General features: G+C 36.2%; 1 protein-coding gene across 1 annotated transcript in view; it reads left to right on the forward strand.

Annotated features, from left to right (window-relative positions):
- The window catches only part of LOC106882795 (ephrin type-B receptor 1-B), a 417752-nt gene extending 400281 nt beyond the window's left edge, over positions 1-17471 (forward strand). The window contains exons 14-19 of the mRNA XM_089343023.1: positions 7492-7553; positions 8623-8721; positions 10711-10824; positions 11297-11491; positions 14510-14652; positions 16743-17471. Coding sequence (XP_089199149.1) covers positions 7492-7553; positions 8623-8721; positions 10711-10824; positions 11297-11491; positions 14510-14652; positions 16743-17013 — 884 coding nt within the window. The 3' untranslated portion in view covers positions 17014-17471. The remainder of the gene's footprint in view (positions 1-7491; positions 7554-8622; positions 8722-10710; positions 10825-11296; positions 11492-14509; positions 14653-16742) is intronic.
- Positions 17472-18042: the final 571 nt, after the last annotated feature.

Genomic DNA, 18042 nt, shown 5'->3' on the forward strand with positions numbered 1-18042 from the left:
TTTGATTAAAATTCTTCAAAGTGATGCTCCAGCATGGCCACAATCTAATGACTGAAACAAGTAAGAGATAAAAGAATCTAGAGATTGTGAGTGAGTGTGTGCATGTGTGTGAGTGTGTATAGGATAAGTTAATCCAAAATGCTGCTTACATTATTCTAAATCCCATTTTATGGTCTGTCTAATAATAATAATGTGATTTGATGGGGAAATTTAGCTGGACATGATGTATCCAACTGCCCAAGGGAAGCAGGATGCTATTTGCCGGTGACAAGCGGAGCGAAGTGAAGTTTAAAATTTACTCCAAGGAAGATGGATAGCTACAGCTAAAAGGACACTTAGAAAGTGGAGAGGAAAGAAATGTCGTGATTGGAGTACAATTGCATGCAAACAAAGGAGAATTTTCGAAGAAATTGAAGAAATAAGAAAACAGAAGAAATTTTAAAAATATAAAAAGAAAAAAACTACAACTGGAAAAGAAGCAATTATATGAAAAATTGATAGAAACTGGATAACGATGTTAATCTCTAACTGAGATGATGAATGAACAAGCCTATATATACACACACATATATATATTTATGTATATATATTTATGCACATTTTGCCATTCTTGGTAATCACTTTACCCCTATCCCCAACGTCAGAGTGAAATGGCCTCCCCACCACTTCATTGTCAAACATGCTCTATTTATCAGCTAATTATCTATTAATTTTATCAAGCATTTATCATTTAATTTCATACAACATTCATTTGTTAAGGTCGGATGTTTAACTGTCAAGGTGGATTTTTGGGGTTTTCCATGCTTTTTTTTCTGGAGCATCTTTTTTTTTTTTTGCTTTGCTTATTGTAAATTTTTATCTTCATCCCCCACCCTGCTTTTTTTTTTTTAACCCTTTTTCCATTCTTGAAATACAAGATCTCTTGCACCATTTTCTATCTATCTATACACACACACACACACACACACACACACACACACACACACACACACACACACACACACACACATATATATATATATACACACACACACACACACATATGTAATAGGAAATGGTCCCACTCTTAGTGTTGTTTTTTGTTGGTATTGTAATTTGTGTGTCATTGCATCTTAAACACAATATCTCATCATCAAACTGCTATTTTACTTTTAGTATTGTTTTAGGAGGAAGGTAAGGGTATTTTATTGTCTTTCCCCTCCACCACCTGCCCAAATAGGAAAACACTACCTCCACCTTACACTGTCCCATCTCTCTCCTTCTCTGTCTCTCTCACTGTCCCCACTGCATTTTTTTTTAGTAAGTGTGCCCATCATTCTTAAAAACACAAAACACCCTCACACGCATTCACTCTCTGTCTGTCTGTCTGTCTCTCAGAATTTCTCATCACAACAGGGTTCACAAATTACAATACTTGCTTACAACTTCAAACCCTATTAACCCCTTGCAGCCTAGTTTAGTAATGACAGTCTGTGCTGTATACCAGTATTAGGCCATTCAGTAACTGCATCATTTTTCATACAAGGAATGTGACAATGTATTTACAGTTTTTCCCCAGTGTGGTCCATTTGAAAACACAGTGCCACACAGACAGAGTGAGACATAGCACTGCTCACACACACAGCGTTTCAATATGATCAATACTGCTTCTCATCTACAAAGGGTTAAGTAGTTGGATGGTTTTTTTATGCTGAAACTTCATATAAAATAACAGAGCCTCATCTGAACTATGAAACTCTAAATAAACATAATAAATCTGTATGCCATTTTCTGGTACTTTATTTTAACAGTCCCAATAGGCTGAAAAGCAAAGTGGACTTCAGTGCTTTGAGAATGGACAAATAATGCAAGGGAATTGTTCCTCTGCTCCAGTGATTGCCAAACTGGCACCATAGAGAATTTCTTAAGCATGAAGCAGTACCATTCACCCATGTCTTAACCATAGTGCAGCCATAGCCATTCACGCTTTCTCACATTTGGATGGTTTAGGCAAACAATCAATTCATAATTTAATCTTAGTTATATAACAAAATGTCTGAATCTTAACGAACAGGTTTTAATGTGGTCATTTTACCTACTAGAAAATAGCAGCTAAATACTCCTCAAAAACAAATACACTGTGACCATCTGGTTAAGAAGCTCACTTTGCAACAACAGGGTTTCAGGTTCAAATTCACTATTTGGCACTTTGGTCTTGTGACATCTATTATATTATATGGGATATTTGGATTTATGTCATACATGAAGAATTATTTTGGGTGTTAATTCTATTTGAATTTATTGGTATCTGATTGTTTGATGTAGTTTACGAAATTCATTTAACATTGTGTGCCCTATAGATATCTACCCAGATTTATTAATCCCTATATATATATATATATATATATATATATAATTTCATGTTATCCTAAGCAGCAGTGCATGGTACTACAATTTTTGACTTAAGTCAAATATAGCAAATTACTCCAAATCGTTGTTGGAATATTCACTTAAGTAGAGTCTGAACTGGCCAGTTTGTATTGGCATTGAGTCATAGAAGTTGTGATAATTTGAACTGTTTTAACTGAGGAAGATCTTACATAATGGATGTATTTCCTTTTATATTCTACACAGACCCAAAACGTATGTATTAAATGATTTCAAAATATCACTATTACAAATTTTATATATATATATATATATATATATATATATATATATATATATATATATGCACATACATATACAAATATGCACATATATATACACACACATGCACATATACATATGCATAGACATATACATAAATGTGTATGTATGAACATACACATATATACTTACATATATACATGTACAATAGATATGCATGTGTGCGTATATGTAAATGTAAAGAAAAAAAATTGGGGCAAATGGAAGATCTGGAAAAAATGTTAAAATGAATGAAAGAAAAATATGAATAAATAAATAAATTTTATGTGAAATACGAGTATTTAGTTAAATTAGTGAAGTAGATAACCTGGGAAATGGTGGCACTTGTGTGTGTGTATATAATATATATATATATATATATATATATATATATATGGAAGGAGGCAGGGAAACCAGGAGAGAAGACAAGAGGTAGAGAGAAGGAAAGCATTTGGAAAATTGAAAAAAAATGTTTATATTTGAATGTATATCTGTAAGTGTTTGCCACATTGTGTGTGTGTCAGTGTGTCTCTCCCTATATATATATATATATATATATATATATATATATATATATATATATACACACACACACATACATACATACACAAATGTCATTCTATGTGAACATGTATGTATGTGTGTGTGTGTGTATATGGTTGCTCAGGTACATTTCTTTGCTTGTGTATAATTGCAGATGTGTGAGTGTACGTATGTATGTATGTTTGTGCATGCCCGTGTAATTAGTGTCATGTATGTGTTTGCCGGCAGTGTGGGTCTGTGTGTACAGTTGGTGGTGAGGTCGGAATAGCTGTTGGAAAATTGGAAAAATCTTCGGTTTGTCTCTCTATTTACATGTTTTCTGTGTGTGTGTGTGTGTGTGTGTGTGTGTGTGTGTGTGTGTATAGTGTTATTGACACAAAACAAACTGGCAAATTCAAGAACAAATTTAATGCTGCAGTAAAGGATGTGCAAAGCCACCTACATTCACACACACGTGTGTATATATGTGTGTGTGTGTATATATATATATATATATATATATATATATATATATATATATTCACACACAGAGAAAGAGAGTGACTCACATATATGCACATATGTATTTATATATGTATATACATGTGTGTGTGTATATCCCCATCCACACACAGAGTAAGTGAGGAATTCATATATACACACACAAGTGTATGACAAAAAGAGACAGACTGGCATATATTCATATATACACACTTTTATACATAAACACATACACATGTATATATTCATACACACACTTGTGTGTATATGAGTGTATATGTGTGTACAGAGAGAGAGAGAGAAAGAGTTGCATACATGTGTGTATATGAGAGACACTGGCATATATATGTATATATATATATATACATATATACACATGCATACAGGCTGCCATCAATGAACTGACGTAATTCAATGATGTGAATGATTTTTTTGAAATTAAATAAACGAGGAATTGTCTTCAGTTTGCTTCTGGCATGTTATCTTGTACCATTGTCTGGTAGTCTGGGAGACTGTGGATGGAATTGGCGGATGACGATGGAGTGGCAAGGGCTGTTGGTGGTGGAGAAATGGAGGGGAGGGGGAGGGGGAGAAAAAGGTTGAATGAATGGGGGGAGAGTTAGGAGGTTGGCGTGAGTTAGTTGTCGGAGATATTGCGAGAGATAGATCCATTGATGGCGGGCGGTTTGTATAAGATGAAGGTGAGGAATGGATGCGAGGTCCAGCGAGACTTGGGGTAAGGGATTTAGGATGGTTGAGTTTTTTTTTGTTTTTTTGGCGGGTGGCTGTGTGGAAGGGGGTGGAGTGAAAAGAGTGGAGAGAGGGTAGGTACTGTGTAAATGTTCCAGGGTAAGACTGAGAGAGAGAAAAAGTGGGAGAGAGGGCCTACTGAAAGGGTATTAAATATGAGGTGTTAAATAAAGAGTGGGCGAAGAGTTGTTTATGTTAGAATTTAACATGTGGTAGAGAAAGGAGAGAGGACAAGGTGGACTTGGGTCAAAATGAAACAGTGATGTTAGCATAAAGCGAGAATTTGAGGGAGAGAGAGGGAGGGAGAGGGAGAGGGAGGGAGGGAGGGAGAGGGAGGGAGAGGGAGGGAGAGGGAGAGAGAGGGAGAGACTGTATGTATATGGTGTGAGACAGAGATGGATAGAGATGTAGAGAACATAAGGAGATGGGAGAGAGAGAGAGAATGAGCAGAGATAGAAAGGGAGAGAGAGAGAGAATGAGCAGAGATAGAGAGAGAGAGAGATAGAGAGAGAGAGAGAGAGAGAGAGAGAATGTGCAGAGATAGAAAGACACAGAGAGAGAGAGAGAGAGAGAGAGAGAGAGAGAGAGAAAGAAAAGCAGAGATAGAAAGAGAGAGAGACAGATAAAATAAGAAAGTAAATGGAGAAAGAGAGAAAGAGACTAGAAGGGGTAAATAAAATAGAAGGGAGAAACACTGTGACAAGGAGAAATAAATAAGTAGGGGAGAGAGAGAGGAAGTACGTAAGTGATAGAGAGAAAAGGGTAACATGTTGGATACAGAGAGATAGAGACATACATGGTATGTTAGATAGAGAGAGGTGTAGTGTGTGAAATAGAGAGAGACAGACATAGATGTTGTGTATGTGTGTGTATGTATGTATGAGAGAGAGAGAGATGGAGGGGAGTAGAGGTGGAGAGGATAAGATTAAGAAAAGCACAACAGTAAAACTGCTAAAAGAAAAAAAGTAGAAATATAAAGCTGTTGACAGAAATAAAAACACAGAAAAGGGATGCAAACTCTGTGTGTGTGTGAGAGAGAGAAAGAGAGAGAGAGGGGGAGGGTGATGGTGTGTTGTGTAGGAGAGCAACAGAATTGTCTTAATTTTGGTTGGATTGTCTGAGTTCTGTTGCCAATTCTTGCCAATTCCATCCACTTACTGTCACCAATCAATACCACACACACACGCACAGAAACAGATGTACATACACACACACTCTCACTCTCACACACTTTCTCTCTTTCTCTCTACTCTCCTCACTTCACCAACATCTCACATAATTCTTTATTGTACTCTCACCTCTCTCTCTCTCACATTCAGTCTCTCTCTCTCTCTCTCACATTCAGTCTCTTTCTCTCTCTCACATTCAGTCTCTCTCTCTCTTATAACCTATCTAACCCACTCCCTCTCACCCTCATTATATTCTATATTATTATTATTATCATCATTCTAGTTTTCAATGTTTGCATCCTTTCCTACATTCTCCAGGCAGTTTTAATATTTGCTTCTCTGTCCTCAAGTTTGTCTTTCCGTGTATCCTATCCTATCTTATCCACCCAGGGTGGGTCGACAGATTGCTGGATATTGGACATTGGGACACTTGGGAGATGTAGGGCTGGTGACGATTTTGCTCTTTGTTTTGTTTCCATCAGTTTGTGGCGCGGGTTATTCTCAATTTAGCTGTCACAGCTCATTTAAGTAATTGTTACACATCATTATGTAACTTGGCTCTCTCATCCTGGCCAGTGTGTAGCTGCTCATGTTAGTTTATGTGTGTTTTTGATTGTGTCTTGTTTGTGTTTCTTTCTTTTTTGTGCTTTCTTTTTTATTTTTTTTTAGTTAGAGCGACAGATTTGTGTATGGATGTTCTGCTCTCTTTTGACCATTGTTTGTAGTATTTGTGTGTGGTGTGAGCCTCTTGAAGCCAGCTAGTGAAATAAATTGATAAACTATGCTATTTGGTTCTAAATATTTAAAAAAAAAAAAAAAAAAAAAAAAAGTCTCTCAGCATAGGCGTAGAAGTGGCCATAGGCGCGGGAGTGGTTGTGTTGTAAGTAGCTTGCTTACGAACCACATGGTTCCGGGTTCAGTCCCACTGCGTAGCACCTTGGGCAAGTGTCTTCTACTATAACCTCGGGCCAACCAAAGCCTTGTGAGTGGATTTGGTAGACGGAAACCGAAAGAAGCCCTTCATATATATATGTGTGTGTGTGTGTTTGTGTGTCTGTGTGTGTCCCACCAACATCGCTTGACAACCGATGCTGGTGTGTTTACGTCCCTGTAAATTAGCAGCTCAGCAAAAGAGACCGATAGAATAAGTACTAGGCTTACAAAGAATAAGTCCTGAGATCGATTTGCTTGACTAAAGGCAGTGCTCCAGCATGGCCGCAGCTAAATGACTGAAACAAGTAAAAGAGTAATATGTATTTGTATCTTACACATCTGTTTTATGGTATTATTATTATTATTATTATCATCATTATTATTATCATCATCATTATCATCATCATCATTATCATCATTATTATTAAGGCAATGAGCTGGTAGAATTGTTAGCATGCTAGACAAAATGCTTAGCAGTATTTTGCCCATCGCTACATTCTGAGTTCAAATTCTGTCAAGGTCGACTTTGCTTTTCATCCTTTCAGGGTCAATAAATTAAGTACCTGTCAAACACTGGGGTCAATGGAATCAATTAGTCCCCTCCCGCAAAATTTCAGGCCTTGTGCCTTTAGTAGAAAGGATTATTATTATTATTATTATTGAGACAGCGAGGTGGCAGAATGGTTAGCATTGCCAGGCAAAATACTTAGTGACATTTCATCTGTCCTCATGTTCTGAGTTCAAATGCTGCCGGGGTTGACTTTGTCTTTTATCCTTTCAGGGTCAATAAATAAATTACCAGTCGAACACTGGGATCAATGTAATCGACTGGTCCCCTTCCCCCAAAATTTCAGGCCTTGTGCCTTTAGTAAAAAGGTTTATGATTATTATTATTATTATCATTATTATTATTATTATTATTATTGATTTTTATATTTTTCTTTTGCAGGTCATCCCATTATGATAGTAACAGAATACATGGCAAATGGCTCCTTGGATACTTTCTTAAGAGTGAGTAGAATTACTTGAATTGCTTTTCTGGCCATTTATATAATTTATTATTCATTTTTTGAATTTTTTTAATCATTAACGTTTGAATGTATCGGCTGGATATGGCGAGTTTAAATGCTAAACAGTTAAGGCCAAATTTCCTATTACCACATATAAGCCTATGAGGGGGACTGCTATATATTAGTAACCAGACCCAGAAACAACATCCAAATCACCCTCAAATCAAACTGATTTTTGTTTTATGTGCTAATTAGTGGACCAACATTTAAAGTCCAAAGATTTGGGATTTTCCATGGGAAAGACAGTTTATTCTAGCCATTTATTTACGAGTGACTCTGCTACTGCTAGGGATGGTACTGGGTCACATACATCAAGGCCTCTTCCTGCACCAATAGGCCAGTCTATGCTCTCTAGGAACCTTCTCAGAGTTCTGTACTTTTTGGCCACATAAATATATAACTATCCATTGCTACTTAAATCATAATCGCAGCTCTTCATAGGGTCTACCACCCTGGGTAGAATCGGGTTGAGAAAACTACAGACTGAATCGATATTCCTTAAAGCTACTGGTTTCCTAAACTAAAGTTTCACCACAGAATGCAGTTAAAGAGGTGTGTATGTGCATGTATATATATATATATATATATACACACACACACACACATATCAAAATGTAGGTATATGTATGTATATATGCATGAAGGTATATGGTTTTATACATATACATGTATATATAAACGCATAAAAATATATATATATATATATGCATATACGTGCACATACATACATACACACACACACATATATGCACACATGCTTAGAGTGTCTGTTTATAGAGCACTATGATTAGTTAATTGACATTCCTCTATAAATACTGATATATCACTTTATATCTCTGCATCAAATGCCATCTCTCTCTCATATATATATATATATATATATATATATATATATATATATATCTTGTATATATCTTGTATAATATACACTTGTATAATAATGTTTGTTGTTCCAATAACGCCAGTCTCTAAACTCTAAATTTTCTGTCATATTCTTCCTGTTGTTCCAGAACAATGACGGAACATTTTCCTATCTTCAATTAATTGGTATGATGAGGGGCATTTCGTCTGGAATGAAATATTTGTCAGAAATGAGTTATGTACACAGGGTAAGAATCATTTATAATATCCATTCACTGCACATTCCACTCTTGCTTACACCTTAGGGAGATTACTGACAAAATCCCTGATCTCTATCTCTGTATGTCTGCTTGTCTAGGTCTCTCTCTCTCTCTCTCTATACTTTTCTGTCTGTCTATCTGCCTATTTGTGTCTATGTATGAATCTATGTCTGTATGTATCTATCTATGTATCTATCTTTCTTTCTATCTATCTTTCTTTCTATCTATCTATGTATCTATCTATCTATCTCTCTCTCTCTGGTCTGTCTCTGTTTCTTCTATATTTTTCCTTCTCATTATACACACACACACACACGTGTCTGTGTGTGTGTGTGTGTGTGTGTGTGTATATTTGTATATGTATATATGGGTGTCTGTGTGTGCTTGTTTGTATATACATATTTGTGTATGTATATATATGCTTGTGTCTCTCTCTCTCTCTATATATATATATATATGCACATATATGTGTTTTTGTGTATACATATATATATGTGTGTGTGTGCATATATATATATATATATATATATATCCACACACACACACACACATATATATATATATATCCACACACACATATATATATATATATATAATACGTTGCCATTCTCCCTTCCTCCCTCTCTCTCTCTCTACCTGTCTATTCATTTGTCTATCACCCAATCTCTCCTTATTTGTTATTTCAACATTTGTCCTTTATCCATGTCACTCATCTGATTAAATGTTGTTTCTGATTGATGTTCTGGTTCAACTGCTTATGTCTATACTTGCATATGCTTGCATATATGTGTATGTGAGCTTGCTTTCATACTGTGCATTTGTATACACACACACCAACACACCTACACACACACACATATGTATATATATATATATATATATATATATATATATATATATATATATATATATATTGGCTAAACTGGCAATATGACCATCCCCAAGTACAACAACATATATATATATATATATATATGTGTGTGTGTGTGTGTGTGTGTGTGTGTGTGTGTGTGTGTGTACATACGCCTGTATGGGTTTGTTGACTTTGAATGTGTATGCCTTTGCGTGTGTATGTGTCTTTTGCTTGAGTATGTGTGTGTGTATGACAATGTACGTATGTATGACAATGTGCTTATGTGACAATGTATATGTGTTAGTGTGTTCTGGTGTACATGTGTACATTGTGTTTATGCAGGTGTATGCATTAACGACTGCTTTGTCTTGTCTCGTTAATTACACATCTTCTAATTAAGTATTGATGAGTTTTAATATTAAACTGCAACATTGTCTGTAAAATTTATCTGGTTTTTTTGAAAATTTTCATTATTATTATTATCATCATCATCATCATCATCATTAGTATTATTATTATTATTATTATTGTCATCATTGTTATTGCTAAGGGCATCAGAATGGCAGAATTGGTTGAATGTCAGACAAAATATGCATGGTATTTAGTTACTACTCTCTATGTTCTGAGTTCAAATCCCACTGATCGTAGAAGTAAGCCTTTCATTCCCCTGAGGTCTTTACCAATTAAGAACCTCCACCAAAATTTTAGGCTCTGTGCTTATATAAAGTATCATTACGGATTATTATTATTATTATTATTATTATTATTATTATTATTAATCAAGTCACCAGATTGGTGGAATATTTAGTTTTGAATAAAATGCCTTGTGGTATTTGTTCTTGCTCTTTCACATTCTGAGCTTAAATCCATCTTACATAATTTTAGGGTCAGATTGTATCAAAATTATTTTTTAGGCTTAAAGCCTGCAGTTTTGAGGGAGGGGATTAGTTGATATCATTGACCCCTAAAAGGATGAAAGTCAAAGTTGACCTATCCCATCCATACCAGCATGGAAGGTGGACGTTAAACGATGATGATGATGATGATGATCAGTGATGAATATTATTATTATTATTATATTATTATTATTATTATTATAAGCATTTCTGTTTTCCATTTTGCAGGACCTTGCAGCCCGGAATATTTTGGTAAATGAACACTTGGTGTGCAAGGTGGCCGACTTTGGTCTTTCTCGAGAGGTGGAAAATGATACTACAGATGGGGCCTATACAACTAAGGTGAGTAACACTACACATGCACAGACTCACTCATTCCTTTACATACATATATACATAAACATTCGTGGAGGCGCAATGGCCCAGTGGTTGCGAGTGTTTATTGAGCAAAAACACCTAAAGCTCCACGAGGCTCCGACAGGGGATGGTGGCTAACCCTGCTGTAAAATCATATTTGTCATGCCTCGGTGTATTTGAAACTGTTAAGACCTTTCACTGTGCAAATAGACTCAGGGGAAAAAAAAGTTCTCCACCTGAAAATGACTACACATTTCTTTTGCGGGGCTGTGAATGACATTGCATCATAGTTTGCATGTATTTCTGTGTAATTTTACACATATAATATACTGTTTATTTATATGTGTGTGTATATATTATTTATATCCTTATGTTATAAATTCATAATAATATACTGTTTATTTATATGTGTGTGTGTATATATTATTTATATCCTTATGTTATAAATTCAATTTAGGGTGGCAAAATCCCTGTCAGATGGACAGCACCAGAGGCTATTGCATTTCGCAAATTCACGTCAGCTTCAGACGTCTGGAGTTATGGTGTTGTAATGTGGGAAGTGATGTCATACGGGGAGCGACCCTACTGGAACTGGTCTAACCAGGACGTTATAAAGGCAGTTGAAAAAGGATATCGTCTTCCTCCACCTATGGTGAGTATCAGATACATACAATACATTGGTTTCAAATTTTGGCACAAGGCCAGCAATTTCAGAAGATGTGTGTTAATTACATCAACCCCATTGGTCAATTAGTACTTTTTTTTTTCAATGACTCCAAATGCAAAAAAATTCTTCCCTGGAGAAAATATTTGAGAGTTTTTATATTAGTGGTCATCATCATCATCATCGTTTAACGTCTGCTTTCCATGCTAGCATGGGTTAGACGATCTGACAGAGGACTGGTGAAACCGGATGGCTACACCAGGCTCCAATCTGATTTGGCAGAGTTTCTACAGCTGGATGCCCTTCCTAACGCCAACCACTCTGAGAGTGTAGTGGGTGCTTTTATGTGCCACCTGCACGAAGGCCAGTCAGGCGGCACTGGCAATGGCCACGCTCAAATGGTCTATTTTATGTGCCACCCGCACAAGAGCCAGTCCAGGGGCACTGGCAATGATCTCGCTCAAAAGTCCTTACACATGCCACGGGCACAAGTGCCAGAAAGGCGACGCTGGGCACAGGTGCCTGTGGTAATAATTACCGTTATCATTACTACTCACAGTTATTTCCATCATCTCGCCAGTCAGTCGAAAATGAGGCTTTGGAATGATATCTAATCATAGCTCAGGGGTTTTCTAAATGTGGTCCACGAACCACAGGGTTCCGCAAGGACAAGACAGGGGGTCCGTGGACAGCAAATACTTTTTATGGGCAATTTGATTTTATATATGTTTTTTAATCGAAATCTTTTAATTGACAATAAACCTATTTTGTTAAATACCGTTAAATAAATAAATGTAAAAATATATGTTATTTTAAGCAAATATTTATGTATAAATTTCATAAGCGTTTATAAGGTAAAGCCTGAAATATAAAGGGGTCCGCAAGTCAAAAAGTTTGAAAACCCCTGTCATAGCTGGCTCCTGATTAGCAAGGAACATGACTAAAACAATTAATGACAGATATTATACCTTTTTTCTTAGAAGACTAAAGCCTAATTACAGCCAATCATTTCCAGTCTTCTGTATTCGACAATCTCACCAGTTTGTTAACCAGAATTACTACAATGGCATTAATCTATATCTGAGTAATAGGTTAGTAGCCAGTGATTGAACCTCTTCATCTTGATAAATGCAAGGGGTTCTGGTGCCTGAGGTGGCTGTTCAAACCAAGGGCTGAATAGAAGAGCTGGTGGCCTTTATCACAGGGGAAAGTTTAGATATTGATATATACTCGTTTACTTGTTTCAGTCATTTGACTGCGGCCATGCTGGAGCACCGCCTTTAGTTAAGCAAATCGACCCCAGGACTTATTCTTTGGAAGCCTAGTACTTATTCTAGCGGTCTCTTTTGCCAAACCGCTAAGTTACGGGGATGTAAACACACCACCATCGGTTGTCAAGCGATGGCGGGGGGACAAACACACATACATATATATATATATATATACATATACACTATGGGCTTCTTTTCAGTTTCCGTCTACCAAAACCACTCACAAGGCTTTGGTCGGCCCGAGGCTATAGTAGAAGACACTTGCCTAAGGTGCCACGCAGTGGAACTAAACCCGGAACCATGTGGTTGATAAGCAAGCTACTTACCACACAGCCACTCCTGTGCCTATATATTTTGTTTTAATGATTTTTTTTTTTGTAAGTTTTTAAGTCTGAGCTTGGAACCATGTGGTTGAGAAGCAAGCTTCTTACAAAACAGTCAGCTTTACTTTCAGAAGTCCCAAGTTGTTCTAGCAGTTGATATAAAATTGGGAATGTGTATCCTATCTGATACATGCACACCAGGGAGATATATTCTGCATATCACATGTGATAGACAGGACAGACAAAGAGTTAAATGTTCCTTGGAGATCTGTTGATGTTTCCAGTTGAGCCTTTGCAAGAAATCCTTATGGATTATTTCCTATGGTTGCATAAATAGAGAGATTACAATCCTTAAAGAATTATCCTAGTTTATTACTTCTTTGATCTGGAAGAAATAGAAAATTACATTTTAGATACCAAAGTGGTATAAAATGTAGGAATTATATAACTTTATCCCTATAATACATAGATTATCAATACAAGGGAGGGGAGTAGAAGCCAATAGCAAGCTTGTTTGTGATCACTTAGCCTGCTAGAAATAGCAGCTGATTATCCCTTCAATCATAACCCTGTAATCTTAAGAAGTGAAATATGTGCTAAAAATTTTAATGAGGTAGTCAGATCTACAACTGCATGGAGGAGAGACAAACTGTTGTAAAATAGTTTTTTTTGAAATAGACTGATGCATGAGAGTTCTAGGCAATATTTTGGTTAAAGTATCATAATCATGGAACCAATTGTTTGGCAATTTCTGTATAAAATTTTTATTTCTTTAATTTCGCTTTTCAGCAGAATTGCTTATATTTATGTATTTTTTCTGCATGTATTATGTGTTTGTGTATGTGTATATATATATATATATATATATATATATATGTATAAAATATACATATATGCACATAAACACATACATATACAAATATACATGCACACACAAACACATACGTATCATCATCATCATCATCATCATTGTTTAACATCTGCTTTTCATGCTAGCATGAGTTGGACGATTTGACTGAGTACCGGTGAACCGGGTGGCTACACCAGGCTCCAATCTGATCTGGCAGAGTTTCTACAGCTGGATACCCTTCCTAACGCCAACCACTCCGAGAGTGTAGTGGGTGCTTTTATGTGCCACTGGCACGAGGGCCAGTCATGTGGTACGGGCAATGGCCATGCTCAAAATGGTGTTTTTTACGTGCCACCTGCACAGGAGCCAGTCCAGCGGCACTGGCAATACACAAAAAATACATAAGCATAGTGCTTACACAAATGTACATACTTTAACCAAAAAATTGCTGAGTTCCAATTAATTGAAATTGGAAATTTTCATTCATCTATTGAGTTTTTTTTTTTTTTTTTAACTGATTTACCTTTTTTTAAAAAATTTACTTTCTGTTTTGTTTTTGTAGGATTGTCCTGAAGCAATCCACCAATTGATGCTTGATTGTTGGCAACGAGAAAGAAACCATCGACCAAAATTTAATGCAATTGTCAAAACTCTGGACAAATTAATACGAGCGCCGGAATTATTGCGGAAAATGGCAAAACCCCGGTGAGTATTTGGACAAAATTGGCATTCCGTAATTTCGTAGGTTACGACATCAAGGGCTCCAGTTGAACCGATCAACAGAACAGCCAGCTTTTGAAATTAACATGCAAGTGGTTGAGTACTCCACAGACATGTGTACCCTTAATGTAGTTCTCAGGGAGATTCAGCGTGACACAGTGTGTGGCAAGGCTGCCCCTTTGAATTACAGGTACTTCTCATTTTTGCCAGTTGAGTGGACAAAAATATAAAAAGAAAAGGCATGGCCATGTGGTTAAAAAAGTTTGCCTCCCAAATACAAGGTTTCATGTTGAGTCAAACTACATGGCATTTTGTATATATGTCTTCTAATGTAGCCCTAGGCTGATCCATACCATGTATGAGCAATCAATGAAAGGAAGCTATACAAGCACAGGCGTGGGTGTGTAGTAAGAAGGTTGCTTTGCAACCACATGGTTCTGAGCTCAGTCCCATCATCAACACAGTATTAACTGCTCTGAATTTTTAACCCTATCCTAAAGTCAAGATCAGCTTAGCAAGGCTCTGAACAGATTTCCCTTCCTTTTCCTCCTCCTCCTCATTCAAGTGGCATAGACTACAGACAAAATATACAACTTCCTGTTCGGAAGAACCCAGTCTGTTGAGATGGACTGTCAACAAGTTGTAATAGGGTTGTTTGTGTGTGCATACACACACACATAATATGCCAGTGAGTCTGAACGTATGTGTATGTGTGTATGTACATGCCTGTGCATCTGTATGTATATATATATATATATATATATATATATATATATATATGTGTGTGTGTGTGTGTGTATATATATATGGGTGTGTGTGAACTATGAGTGTGTGTGTGTGTATATATAAGTGGGAAACATAAATTTGTGCATGTGTGTGTGCCTGAGAATGGTTGATTACTTTGACATAGATAACGAGATGACGATGACAATGATTAAACAACGACAGCAATTTTCTTTTAGTATATATAACATACATCCAGTCTAACCCCTTTCTCCTCTTTCATTGCTCTTACTCTCTCTTTTTCAGTTTATATATATATATATATATATATATATATATATATATATATATGGCTTTTTGTTTCTCTCTCTCTTTACTTCTCTCTTATATATGTGTGTGCCTGGCATGAACGTTGATATTTCAAGGGCTTGGGTTTGCCTGTCACTTTTTGGTGGGGGGATGTTTAGCTTCCTTGTTGACATTATGATTAGCTAGTCTGCACTTTCAAAGACCAAGTGGAATGGAAAGGCTCTTTACATGAAAACCAAGAGAGGGTTGGTGGCATGTAGAGCATCCACCATCAGTAAATTCCTAGGTGCAGATGTGGTTGAGTGGTAATAAGTTTGTTACCCAACCAGATGGTTCAGGGTTCAATCCCACTGCACGATGGGCTTTTTTTTTTAGTTTCTGTCGACCAAATCCATTCATATGGTTTTGGTTGGTTCAAGGCTACAGAGTCAGAAGACACTTACCAAAGGTGGCATTCATTGGAACTGAACCTGGAATCATGTGGTTAGAAAGCAAGCTTCTTACCACACAGCCATACCTTTTCTTTTATTCTTATACTTGTTTCAGTCATTTGAGTGCAGCCATGCTGGAGCACCACCTTTAGTTGAACAAATCGACCCCAGGAATTATTTCTTTGTAAGCCTAGTACTTATTCTATTGGTCTCTTTTGCTGAACTGTTAAGTTACGGAGATGTAAACACACCAACATCAGTTGTCAAGCGATGGTGGGGAACACACACACACACACACACACACACACATATATATATATATATGATGGGCTTCTTTCAGTTTCCATCTACCAAATCTACTCACAAGGCTTTGGTCGGCCCGAGGCTATAGTAGAAGACACTTGCCCAAGGTGCCATGCAGTGGGACTGAACCTGGAACAATGTGGCTGGGAAGCAAGCTTCTTACTACCTAGCCACACCTGTTCGTAACCCCCACCCCCCATTAACCTTTCCTCCCTGTTTGTCTACCTGTTTTTCTTCTTTCTTGTCTTGTATACTTATTTCTTTCATGTTATTTACATCTACTTTTATTCTTACCCTTTGTCTCTGCAGGCCTCACAATTTCATAGATCCAAACGCTCCTGATCTTACCAGCTTTACAAGCATTGAAGACTGGCTTATGTCGATAAAGATGGAACGGTACATTGCGAACTTTGTGAATTCCGGTTACATAAGTATGGAACAGGTAGCACGGATTTCAATGAAGGATCTAATGGATTTAAATGTGAATTTGGTGGGACATCAAAAGAAAATAATGAACAGCATACAGATGTTACGAGCACAAATCTATGGGGCCCAAATGTCGGAAGGTTTCCTCGTATAGTTTTGTAGGGGTTAAATTTTTTTTTTTTTAATTTCAGACACTCCCTTCCCCCACCCCCGCATTTCCATTTTTTCTTTTACATGAATATATATAAAAATATATATATATTTTCTTTTTTTGGAAAAATTTGAAATGTAAGGAAAAAGTAAGAAAAATTTCAACAAGTACCAAAACAACAACAAAAAAAAATTAAACAAAAAATGAAAACAAGGAACAGCAGCGTCAATAAAGATGGGAGAATGAGAGAATGAATGAATGAATGAAACAAAAGAATGACAAACAAATAAATATACATACAAAAAGAAAGTTAACATCAATATGACATTTTTTTTTCCTTTTCAAAAAAACAATGATTAACCCCTCCCCTCTGTTCACAAAGGACTAAGAAAAAGAAGCACCACCCTTGCTGCCACCACTACCACCACCATCACTACTACTACTACTACTACTACTACAAATACTTAAAACCACAACAAATATTAAAAAAAAACAATGATGATAGAATGTGTGGGTGGGGAAAATGAATGGGTTTTTATTTTTTAATTTTTTTTGTTATGTGTATGTTTGTTTTTATTTGTTACTCAATTTGTTTTTTTATTTGTTTGTTTTTTGTTTGTTTGTTTTTTTGTTTGTAATTTCTTGGAAAACAATGTGGATGGAAGGATAAAGGAAGGAAGGAAGGAGGAGGGGGGAGGGAATGAAATTGTAAAAGAATTCATAAAACGATAATATGAAAAAAATCTACATACATATATATATATATATATATATATATATATATATATATATATATGATGTATGTATGTAATGTATACACACACTCACGTATATACACAAACAAAAACACACAAGAAGAAGCTAACCCGAAATTCTGGAAAAAAAAATATGAATATTTTTTAATGATAAATTTGAAAACAAACGAAAAATGATTTTTTTTCCCCCACCACCACCAACACCAATTTACTAATACTTGCACTCATCCCCCCCCTTCCAACCTGCCCTACCACTCCCCCTGCCTCAAAAGAAATT

Source organism: Octopus bimaculoides, chromosome 26 (genome assembly GCF_046866305.1).
Source record: "Octopus bimaculoides isolate indiv1 chromosome 26, ASM4686630v1, whole genome shotgun sequence".
NCBI lineage: Eukaryota > Metazoa > Mollusca > Cephalopoda > Octopoda > Octopodidae > Octopus > Octopus bimaculoides.